Genomic DNA, 12,189 nt, shown 5'->3' with positions numbered 1-12,189 from the left:
ATTAAAGAACCCAAGTGTCCTGTCTCTGTGCTCTGCTTCAAATTCCTCCTGATTTCTGTTTTCCATAACCCCCAGTTTCTGTCTCCACAACTAAGTGAGATTGCTGCTCTGTCTGTCTGACTGCCCTGTCCAGAAGGTAAAGGGCGTTAAATATGACTCACTTCTTTCTCTTGTCTAAGGGTTCACAGTCCGACAACATTTTTGTTCCGTTTTCTAGTCCTTCCCAGCAAGAGGATGCGTCCAGATTGTCTTAGTCTCTCCCTCATGGCCAGAAGCAGAAACTAACTCCTAACCCTCATTCTCACCCTCACCCACATGTCAGAGCTAATAATTATTTGCTCACCTAATATATAGTAATTTTTGTTAATTACTACTGTTGATATATACCATCTGTTAGTTTTCTGGCTGTACCCTGTTTTGTTTATTATACCACTTAGGAAATAGGGAAGACAGGTAACAAATGTTGTGCCTGGTGAAATAGAAACAGACCAGTAATACTACTGTTGTCACTCATACTACCACCAACCACCACTCTGCCCCCGGAAGAAAGCAGTGATTTCAGCTTCCGAGAATGAAACCTGGCTGCCAGTGGTTTACAAAGAAAGGAAAGGGTTGGAAGAAATGAGAATTCCATTTTATAGAATACATTTTAATCCTTGATTTTATAAGATTTAACGAGTCAAAAACATTGTGTATATTAAGTTTTCTTACTAAAAATTTGTGCCTTTTAAGTGCTGTTGCCTGGAATTCGATCTATGCCTAAAATTGCTCTGTGTTGACTTCGGGCATAGTAGGGCAATTGACTGATGTTCTTATAAAAAGATTAACATGGACAGTTTTTTCATTGTGAAATAACATTTTATTGGCCATAGGAAATAATCTTTTTTTTCTTCCTTAAAAGAGGAAGTTTTTGTTCTTTGATTTTTGTTGTTTGTTGCTTTACACTGTTCAGCTAAGCAGTGGCTTGGTTGGCTGTTTCTCAGATTTTCTCTTAGTTCATTGGCTTTTAGCAAGATGAAAAATAACAGACACCAATGTATTAAGAATATCTATAAATGGGGGCACCTGGGTGGCTCAGTCTGTTGAGTGACTGACTTCGGCTCAGGTCATGATCTCATGGTTTGTGAGTTCGAGCCCCGCTTTGAAAGGCTCTGTGCTGACAGCTCGGAGCCTGGAGCCTGCTTTGGATTCTGTGTCTCCCTCTCTCTCTCTGCCCCTCCTCCACTCATGCTCTGTCTCTGTCTTAGAAATAAATAAACATTAAAAAAAATTTTTTTTTAAAGAATATCTATAAATTGAGGGGTGCCTGGGTGCCTCAGTCAATACAGCGTCTGACCTCGGCTCAGGTCATGATCTCACAGTTCATGAGTTCGAGCCCCGCATTGGGCTCTGTGCTCACAGTTCAGAGCCTGGAGCCTGCTTCAGATTCTGTCTCCCCATCTCTTTCTGCCCCTCCCCTGCTCATATTCATTCATATTCATATTTTCTCTCTCTCTCTCAAAAATAAATAAAAAATACTTCTCTATTTCCTAAGTGGTATAATAAACAAAACAGGGTACAGCCAGAAAACTAACAGATGGTATATATCAACAGTAGTAATTAACAAAAATTACTATATATTTAGAAAAATTATTTAGAAAAATATATAAATATATTTTAAAGTATATATTTATATATTTTAGAACCCTGTATTCTTAAGTATGCTTCAAGTAAAAAATGTTGTTGAAAAAGAAAAATAACTGAGGGTACTCACTTAAAGCATGTCAGAGGGGAGGTGGGTGGGGGAATGGATGAAATAGGTGAAGGGGATTAAGAGTACACTTAATCTTGATGAGCAAAGTAGAATGGCTTTTTAAATAATAAATGTTTGTCTTTACAGATTAGTCTGATATATGCAGTTTCACACTTTTATGTTACATATACGAACACTAAATTTATTTTTTCCTCCTGATACCGCTGACCACAGTGGGCTTCTGAGATAAGGTGTTTTTTTTTGTTTTTTGTTTTTAATTTTTTTTAACATTTATTTATTATTCAGAGACACAGAGACACAGAGCGTGAGCATGGGAGGGGTAGGGAGAGGGAGAGACAGAATCTGAAGTAGGCTCCAGGCTCTGAGCCGTCAGCATAGACCCCGATGTGGGGCTCGAACTCACAAACTGCGAGATCATGACCTGAGCCGAAGTCGGTCGCCCGACCAACTGAGCCACCCAGGCACCCCTGGCATAAGGTTTTTAATCTGGAAGTGGGGTGCTGTCCACACCTTCTGAAATTACATGCACATTTTTGTGTGCACATAAGCATGCAGTTTTTTGGCACGACACGTGTAACTTTCAGTAGGCTCTCAGAGTATTCCAAAAAGGTAAAGTGCCTTGGACCTAGACAATGAAGGAAGCAAAGAAAGCTTTCCAAAATCAAGCTGTTCTTGGAAAAATCACTAAAAAGAAAACTATAAAATGGAGTATTGGACAGGTTATTAGTAAAGATACGTTGGTCAGTAATTTTTAAAATTGGAGGTGTATAGTGTCTTTATTATAGCAAATCAACATTCTTAAATTGTTACAGTGAGCTAATATAGGTCAGAAAATGGCCTTTCTCTTGTAAAAAAAAAAAAAAGTTTATTTAAATTGCATATGATGAAATCTTTCCTAATTTGGCGTAATGCTTTATAGTGAAGAACTTGTTAGTAACAGTGGTGAATTTTTCCAGTGTAGTTGCTTTATCTTAATACCTAATTCTGTAACTTAGATTTTTTCCCTTAGAAAAATGACTCTGGTGTCAATAAGCAAGTGAAATACCCTATAATTTTATTTGAATTTACTGTGAAATTAGCACTGACTTCGGGTGTAACAGGACTGCTTCTAGTAGCCTGTGTGGTGTTTGGGAGCCACAAGAAGAGCTGTGCATATTGACGGTGCATAGCACAAAGTGTTCCTGATATGTGTGTGTTCTGTTTGCAGACTTTTGTTTGAGAGGCCATAATTTGAATTTATTGATTTATGACTGTTAAAATTTCATCTAAAGTTACTTTTACATTTAAAAATGTCCCCCATTTTAGTTATATCTGCTTTAGTTTCAGAGGCCACCTTTGGGTTCGCATAAAGAAGCTTATCAAAAGTATATAAGAAGGAAAATTATCAAGATAATTATTATAATGTTTAATGGTCCTGTTACAAAATGTTTCACAAATCGTTGATTACACTCAGGATTTTAGTGAAATACCAGTAAACCACTAGTATTTAAGTATAATTTGTATTTCTGTTACAGTAGATTCATACTGATTTATTCTAGAGAGAATGTGTTTTTGGAGAACTAAAATATTCATGAAAGAACCTTAGATTTACTTATTTCTGATGGTAGGTTCATCTGTAGGCCTGGAATGTGTTAGGGAAAACATGCTAAGTTCTGTGTAAGTTGGGAAAGAAAAACTAAAATCATCTCTTCTTTGTTTTTGTTTCAATTATACAGCAGATATAATTTCTACAGTAGAATTTAATCATTCTGGAGAATTACTAGCAACAGGAGATAAAGGTGGTAGAGTCGTCATCTTTCAGCAGGAGCAGGAGGTAAGTGTTTAAAGTTTAATATATCTAAATTTCAGTTTGCTTTGGGGGCTAGAACTTGTATTGCACTGGAGTATTTCATCAGAGGATTTTGACTTTTTTTTTTTTCCTTAATGTTTATCAAGCAGAATATCCCAGTGGATAGATGGCTCTGCTTCTCTTAGCTGTGTGTGTGTGTGTGTGTGTGTGTGTGTGTGTGTGTGTGCGCGCGCGCGTGCGCGTGTGTGTTGTTTTGACTATAAAAACACAGCGCTTTGTTAGATTTGGTTAGAGAAAGGAGTGGGAAGTGGTGTTAATTCAAGATTTTAACTGGTTTTGAAGCCTTGGCCCTCATTTTTTTTTCTCTTAAAACCCCATAAAGCAAAATTGCTTTGATCTCTTCTCAATGCTTAGTTTGCTTTGTGTAATTGGGGGTGGGAGGCTAGTTTAAAGAAAAAGCTGTTGAGTTATTTTGACATCAGTTCATACTAATACTGTTACTGTGGTTTAAATAAAACTGTTTTAAATGACAATTGCATGTATACCCATGTAATGTAATTTATAAGCTCAGTACCCCTTTCAAGCACAGTTGATTTGAAAATTGTTTTCCTTTTCTCTTTGAAGAAAGGAATTTCTCATTGCAGACTCTTGAGATTAAAGTGGGTTTTGTTTTGTTTCGGGTACAGCTTAGGCACACTTCTAAATCCGATTGACAAGATTTCTCACTAAAATTTTCTGTTAAAATTTGTCACACTAGATTTTCCCTTACTCTCTCTGTCCATTCGTAGATCAAAGTTAGACATTATTTAAAATCCTCTGTTTTGAAACATCCTATCCCTGTTTATATATCCAAAAAGAGTTAAAAGTAATGTGCATAAATTGCAGGGTTTTACAAATAGATGTCTAAATCATAACAGAGAGTTAGGTTTTAAAGGATTGTGAAGTTCCTTAAATAAGCAAAGAATCTAGTAATAATACTACTACTTTGCACTTCTATAGCGCCTTTGACCTGAGGATCTCAAAGTGCTTTACAAACACTAATGAATTAATCCTCACAACACCCCAGTGAGGTAGGTAATTTAATTTTAAAAGAAATGATTAATAGTGTCTGATTAGAAGATGCACAAACACTAAATATGTCTCCTTTTATTTATTTATTTATTTTTGGTTGGAAGACAATATGAAAAGACTCCAGCTTTTCTTGACAAAGACTGTTCTTATGGGAAGGGGGGAAGCAAAATCAGTTTTCTGTTCCTATTTTCAAGCAACTAAAATCTTGACCATAGGAATCTTGAAATACTTAGAGTTGAAATGGAACCTTAGATCATTACAGTTTTCCTTTCTATTTACAAATGAGAAAGTTAGGATATTAACAGACCACTTGATTAGTGTGGCAGAACTAACAGCTAGGACTCAAAACTTCTGACGCGTCATCTTTTAATATTCTTCGGTGCCTTTCACCTTAGATAACCAAAATATGAATGGTAATTTTGTTATTCAGAAGTTAGAGCTGGCATTCTCTGCCCTTGAGTGGTTTTTTTGTTTGTTTGGTTTTGGTTTTTTACTGGATGTTAATGACTGTCTACAACTTAGCTTTTGTTTTAAAGAAAGGTGTTTGGAGCTTTCAGTAAATCTAGTAGGGGTTTAATAAGTGTACTCAAAAGAATAGTCGAAGGCCGTCAGTAATACGATAAATTGGAATAAAAGATCTAACACAGAGTTACTGCAACTGCTCGAACGTTTTACTTGTATTTGCAAACAAGGCCCCAGATTTGAGGAATAGGTTTCCTTTGATTCTTTTCTGAAATTCCATTGAAGATTCTAAAGTGCTAATATTTAAGATACATACCCTTATAACAAGGAATGAGCAAAATGACTTTTTGAGAAGGATCATTGGTACCAAAAAAGGACTTCCTTTTTCATGTGTCTGACCTTCTTAACTGCATTTAAGAATTCAAGATAGATGCATTATCTAGAACCTCAGGTTAGTAGTGTATCTTGAGAATTACTTAGTACAAGTATCAGTATGTTTTAAGCGATGGATTAAATAATGATGAGGTAATAATTTACTTCTTCCTTCAAAACTTTATCTTGTTAATATTAATTTGGTGCCTGTTACCTAATTTATTTTCCACATTTTTAAGCCCTGTCTTATATGGAGCGTGTAGTATAGGGCTGTCTTCAGGACACTCACTGCCTACGTCACTGATAATGTCTGTGCCTTACGTCTAGAGGCACCTTTATATCAGCACCTAATATATTTAGATTAGATTTTTATGAATCCACATCTGTTACATCTGTAAAATAGTGTTCTAGTTTGGAAAGTGGGAGAGAACTTAAAGATGAACTTTTTCTAGTTTTTAGATAATCCCAGAAAAGGTTTCTATCAAAAGGTTGTATTGCTTAGTTTAATAGTAGAGCTCTAGAATTAGAACTTAGATCTCCGAATTTCAGTCCAGCTTCTTCTAACAGTTACAGCTATTAAACATACATTCCAGGGAGCACTGGTGCCTGTCCAGTGAGCCTTTCTTAGTGTCTGATAATGATGCCAGCTCCGTGTACAAAACAGTGGCATTTGCATTCTCGTGGCTTTATCTTCTCACTGGGTGGCCGGCGGGGTTCCTTTCTAAACTTCACTTGACTGGCACGGCAGACTGACACCTTTAACTCACCGTTCTGTCTCACTTCTTTTACCCTTCAAGTGTGGCTGATCCCCTTCCTGTCATCCTGTCGGGTACCTCTTGCTGCCTGTCCATCTGTTCCACAAAGAAACTGGGCAGTCATTTAGAGGGCTGTGATTCAGTTCGAGTATATTTCACCCTGGTGATGCTAAAACATTTTTTGCTGTCATTTAATACTATTTTTATAACTAATACGTTCCTATAGTTTTCTGTTTGACAGAATCTCTGTGATAGAAGCAGGTCGCGTAGGGAAATTAAGGCCCAAGAGTAAGGTGATTTCCATGAGGCATTCCACTTGTCCTGTGGTCAGTAAGTGTTGATACCCAGTCCAATGTTTATAGCATGTCCTAAAATAGGTGAACAGTCTTGCTGTTTTCATAACTTTTATGTAATAGCTTTTGACAACAAAGTAGATGGCGGGATATATTCTTGTTGATAATGAAAATATTAATAGTTTTTCTTGGGAGATTCCAAGTAACTGTTAGACTAGGTGGTGTTGGTGTTCTGTATTTTGTAAAGGATCTTTCGTTTTATGGGTATTCAAATTAGGTGGGCGGCAGTTGTTGAAATTGCTGATTTTTCTTTTGACTTTGGATTGCTCAGACCTTCACTTTTCTCTGAGGCTTTCTGACTGATATAGGTTAAAGTGTGTGTAGGGGGGAGATTTTTTTTTTAAAGGGACAGTTAAGGAGAAAGGTGAGAAGGGAGATGTTCCTTTTTTACATTTCTTCCTAGATTATCATATAGAGCCTTTGTTTTCTGTGTTCTAGGAGTGCTAGTAACTTTCTAGGCTTTTTCTCATTTTTTGGTTGTTCTTAACGTGGCATTCCCAAAACTCCTTAACAAGATATAGAAGAAATCTTAGAAATCATGTTTATCACAAAAGATGGGTAGGGGGTTAGGGCATCTGGGTGATTCAGTTGTTAAGCTTGATGTCGGCTCAAGGACATGATCTCACAGTTGTGAGATCAAGCCCCCTGTGTCAGGCTCCATGCTGAGCATGGATGGAGCCTGCTCTTTAAATTCTCTCCCTCTCCCCGTCCCCTTTTTGTGTGCATGCACTCTCAACTCTCCCTCTCTCTCCCTCTCCAATTAAAAAAAAAAAAAAAAAAATGGGTAGGGGTTTAATATGTATTTTCTTTGTAAATTATTTGGAAAGACTAGAATGGAGCTCAAAATCACCAAGATGTTGTTAAGGGCGCCCAAGTGGCTCAGTCAGTGGAGCATCCAACTCCTGAATTCGGCTCAGGTCATGAGGTTCATCAGGTTGAGCCCCACGTGGGGCTCTGTGCTGACAGTATAGAACCTGCTTGGGATTGTCTCTCTCTCTCTGCCCCTCCCCCACTTGCTCTTTCTCTCTCTCAAAATAAATAAACTTAAAAAAAAAAAAACAAGATTTGTTTTTAACAGATTCGGTATCATCCATACAAAGGGGTTGTTGATTTACTTTGATGTTTAAGTGAAGAGAGAACCCACTTTTCTAGGGTGATGTGGCAGCATTCGCTTTACATAGTATGTACTGAGCAGCAATCAGAACAGCAAATTTAGCAGTGTTGGTGAGAAATGGTCAAAGGAACCAAGTCTGTATAGCCAGGAGAAGAGACTGTGTAGTCTTGATATTTAGGGATTTATGTGGGAAGAATTGATTAGTTTCTTTTGTATATGGAAATAAATACACAAGATCTGGATGCCCATCTGTCAGGAATATTATAGAAAGAATACATGAGAAGTTCAAGAAAATCCAGTGTGGTTTATTCTAAATCAAAGTATCTATAAAATAAGGTTTCTTCTCTTAGCTACCGGGCTTAACTGTCTTCATTTTTCATTCACTCTTTGATCTAAGTTTTGTGTTTTTCAAAGAATAAAATGTTAGAATTGCCTGGGAACATGCATTTCAAATGCAGATTACTGGACTGTGTCTCAAACCCACTAAATCAGAATGTCTGGAGGCCTGAGATCCCACTTTTACTTTTTTAAAAAGTCCTTTGGGGACCTCATTTGATAGAAAATGTCGAATTGAAATTCTCTGCATTCCAGTACCAGGATAAGGATAAAAGCTCCATAATACAGCTTCAAGTTTATATCTAAAAATACATTTAAACAGATCTTAAATGTATTTAAGATATATTAAATGTAAATACCTTTAAGATAGATCACATGATACATACAGAAAAATGCACAGAATCACAAGTGTACAGTTCTATAAATTTTCACAAAACAAACACACTTGTGTAATTCTTCCCTGGATCAAGAAATGGGATATTACTGGCACTTTAGAAGCCTTCTTTGTCCTTCCTGTTACTACTACCCTCCTCTACCAGAGATAACTGTGAAATTTGTTTTGCCCATATTGAGCTTTATTTGTATATGGTGCATTCACAGAAACTAAGTGCTAAAATTTATAAGCTTTTGCAGGGGTTCTCAACCTTTGGTGTCATGGATTTCGTCAGTAGCCTGGTCAGTTCTGTGGACTTCTCAGAATGTTTTAATTGTATATAATAACATAGGATTAGGAAGGAAACTATATTGAAAAATATGTTTCAAAGTGGTTTTAAAAACACTTATTACTGAGTAATAAGTGTTTTTTGTGGGGTGCCTGGGTGGCTCAATCAATTCTCTGACTTTGGCTCAAGTCATGATCTCACGGTTTGTGAGTTCGAGCCCCGCGTTGGGCTCTGTGCTGACAGCTCAGAGCCTGGAGCCTGCTTCGGATTCTGTGTCTCCCTCTCTCTCTGCCCCTCCCCCACTCATGCTCTGTCTCTCAAAAATAAATAAACATAAAAATATTTTAAAAATTGAAAAAGTAAATAAAATTAAAAACAAAAGTTTTTGTGGATAACAACTGGGGTGTGATTTAAAAACATGTCATGTCTATAGTGACAAAGTGATGGATGCTGCTAATATGGTGTTTTATCACCTATATCCATAAATGAAAGAAATGCTGAATTTCAGCTAGACATTAGTAGGAAAAAATATTTAAATTTCCACCACATCCAGGTTCACAAAATCCCTGGGTTTCATCCATGGATAGGTAGTATATGGGCCCCAAATTTACAGCCCCTGGTAAAGCAGTCTCTTTTTACCAATAAAAAGACTGGGGTCCCAGACAATAGGTTTAATCATCCAAAGTCATACACTTTAATAAAGAGATGAACCCTTAATTCTAGAATCCACATGTCTTGTTTCTCTGCCACAGTCGCAAAATCTTACTTAATCTTCACAGCAAAATAATGAAGATGTGTGCACACCTCCTGTGTTTCAATTTATTACCAATTTATGGATGAATTGAGATTAGAGAAGATAACTTTTCTAAGATCACATAGCTAGTGAAGTTGGTAATAGTTAATTTCTGTATAAATTGGAATGAATATCCACAACGCTGCATATTGTTTAACATATGAAAAAAAATCTGACTTCTCTAAGTAATGAGCCTAAGTGATACAAGTCACACAGGAAAATCAGTTTCATTACTTTATCGTAATGGGGAAAATACTTGATCTTGACTTTTTAATAGTAGCCATTAACGAATGATGTCTTCTCTGTGGTAGGCTTGAGGGAAAAGTTAGAGTTTGGATTGAGAGTTTAAATACCTCATTTCTTTTTTTTTTTTTTAATTTTTTTTTAACATTTATTTATTTTTGAGACAGAGAGAGACAGAGCATGAACGGGGGAGGGGCAGAGAGAGAGGGAGACACAGAATCAGAAACAGGCTCCAGGCTCTGAGCCATCAGCCCAGAGCCCGACGCGGGGCTCGAACTCACGGACCGTGAGATCGTGACCTGAGCTGAAGTCGGATGCTTAACCGACTGCGCCACCCAGGCGCCCCTAGATACCTCATTTCTATTTGTTCATGAATTCATCCAGCCACCTCTCCTGTTCAGCCGTCTATTGTCCACATTTCTATCCAACCAGCTGTCAAACACATGTCACCTACCTACTAATCTTTTGAAGTTCCAGCTCAAAGAATTCAAAATTCAAAAGAATTGTATTTTCCAGAAGTGAAGTATCAAAGTACCATTTCTGATTGCTAAGCGTTACCAGTATGAATGTCACTAAACAACTGTTAGACAAAGTAGGATTCCTCTAAATGTTATTTTTCATAACACTGGATGAGATCTTGAAAGGATGTTTTTGACATATTAAAGTAATTTTTTCACTTTACCTGTTGCCCAGAAATTTGAATTGTCCATATTTCTTATATTGTCCCCCCAGAATCCAAACAACAAAAAACAGATCCAAATCTGTGAAACTAATAATACCCATGAATTTTAGAAGTTACTTTTTCTTCTCTCTGCCATCTTCTCAACCTCACACATACAACACTTCTTAATTGTATTTTTCTCACAAGTAATTTCTCCCTCTTAATTAAAAACATCATTTTCACTGTAGATAATTTAGGAGACATGGACAGGGGGCAAGAAAGTACCTATAACTCCACCAAACAAAACCCAACACTTTTGGTGTATATTAAAGATTTGTCTTTCTAAAATGAGATTATATTTAGGGTGGTATGTTATTTTTCCTCACATACTGTATGTAAAGACCTTTCATGTTAAAGATTCTAAATCCTCATCTTTAATGATTACATGATAGTCCATTACAGACGTACTGAAGTTTATTTAATGTAATCTCTATTGTTAGAGATTACCTAGATTGTTTATTTCTTGCTTTCTGATCTTTTTTTTTCCTTTTTCTGTTATGAATAACACTATAAAAACATTCTTGTAGTTGAAACTTTGAAGCACCTATTACTTCTTTAGAACCTTCTAGAAGTTAAGTAGCTGGATCTAAGGTTGTGAGCATTTTTAAGTTGTATTGGCCAATTCTCTTCCAGTAAACTTTACGAATTTATACTTGAACCAAAAATTTCTAAATACAGAGAAGAAATAAAATCGACAAATTGGTGATTAAAAAAGGTATTTTTACTGGATTTTAGTTTTACCTAAACTTTTGATACTTCCAGTAATTAAAATTGTTTCCTCTATGTCCTGTTTTTCTGATGGTGTATTTAATAAATTGATTTGTTATAGGCCATGTATTGTGAGGAGAGTAAGTTCTTTCAGGAGGCTGTGTTTCTCAGTTTTGTAGATTGGCTGCCTTTAAGTTTCGTTTACTTTTTCTGTTTGTGTTTGCTGATTTCCTGCCTCTAAATTATTTAGACATTTACCCATATTTCATATTTTCCCATTTCAATTCAATATCTGATTGAAATTTATTACTCTGCTTTATGTAATTTAGAGATCTTCCCCTCCTCTACCTTCCCTCCCCACCCCCAAACTGACAGGCAGGTTATTCCAACATACATACTGATAATCTTTTTACAATGACTATTTTAAATGCATCTGTATCAGACAGAACATTATTTTATAGAGTTATATCTAGTCTTTACTGTATTTTACTTTTTCAGTACCTTAAGTGTGTTGAACTAATCTTTTTTATTTTTTCCATATTGTAATTGAATTGTATATACAGGTTTCAGAATTTATTGAAGTTGGTTTCTTTCTCAAATAACTCCTTTTGCTCTTTTCAAAATAAATAACTTGGTCAGAATACAGGGTGTTGCAGGTTTCCTAATTTGAGAAACTAACATTCGGCTTTTTGGATTGCAGGCCATTGTATGTTTAGCCATATCATGTTGTGTCTAAATAATGTGGATCGATTGGACATTAAAGATGTGGGGTCCATCTGCTGTTGGTTAAGCAGTCCAACTCTTGATTTCGGCTGAGGTCATGATCTCACGGTTTGTGAGATTGAGCTGAGCCTCGTGTCATCACAGAGCCTACTTGGGATTCATTTTGTGTCTCTCTCTATCTCTCAAAATAAACATTCAGAATCATTTCATCTCATGAATAAAGACCAATCTCTGTTAATCTTGTTTAGAGAGGAAACCAACTCCGTAAGAGTCTAAGTTGTCTAAAGTGTGTGTTGCTTAGTATAGTATATAATAGGCATTCAGCGAAGGGGCA

The 12,189-nt window shown here is 36.3% G+C and overlaps 1 protein-coding gene across 2 annotated transcripts in view; it reads left to right on the top strand.

Moving 5' to 3' along the window:
* Positions 1-12,189, top strand: part of PPP2R2A (protein phosphatase 2 regulatory subunit Balpha) — an 83,907-nt gene that overhangs the window by 44,855 nt on the left and 26,863 nt on the right. For both annotated transcript variants that reach the window (XM_040490236.1, XM_040490237.1), the window contains exon 3: positions 3,469-3,566. In XM_040490236.1, coding sequence (XP_040346170.1) covers positions 3,469-3,566 — 98 coding nt within the window. The remainder of the gene's footprint in view (positions 1-3,468; positions 3,567-12,189) is intronic.

The sequence above is a fragment of the Herpailurus yagouaroundi genome, unplaced genomic scaffold, assembly GCF_014898765.1.
Source record: "Herpailurus yagouaroundi ecotype Mexico unplaced genomic scaffold, PumYag 181, whole genome shotgun sequence".
In the NCBI taxonomy this organism is placed as follows: Eukaryota; Metazoa; Chordata; class Mammalia; order Carnivora; family Felidae; genus Herpailurus; species Herpailurus yagouaroundi.
Note: the sequence above shows the minus strand (reverse complement) of the source record. Positions and strands in the feature narration are given on the sequence as shown.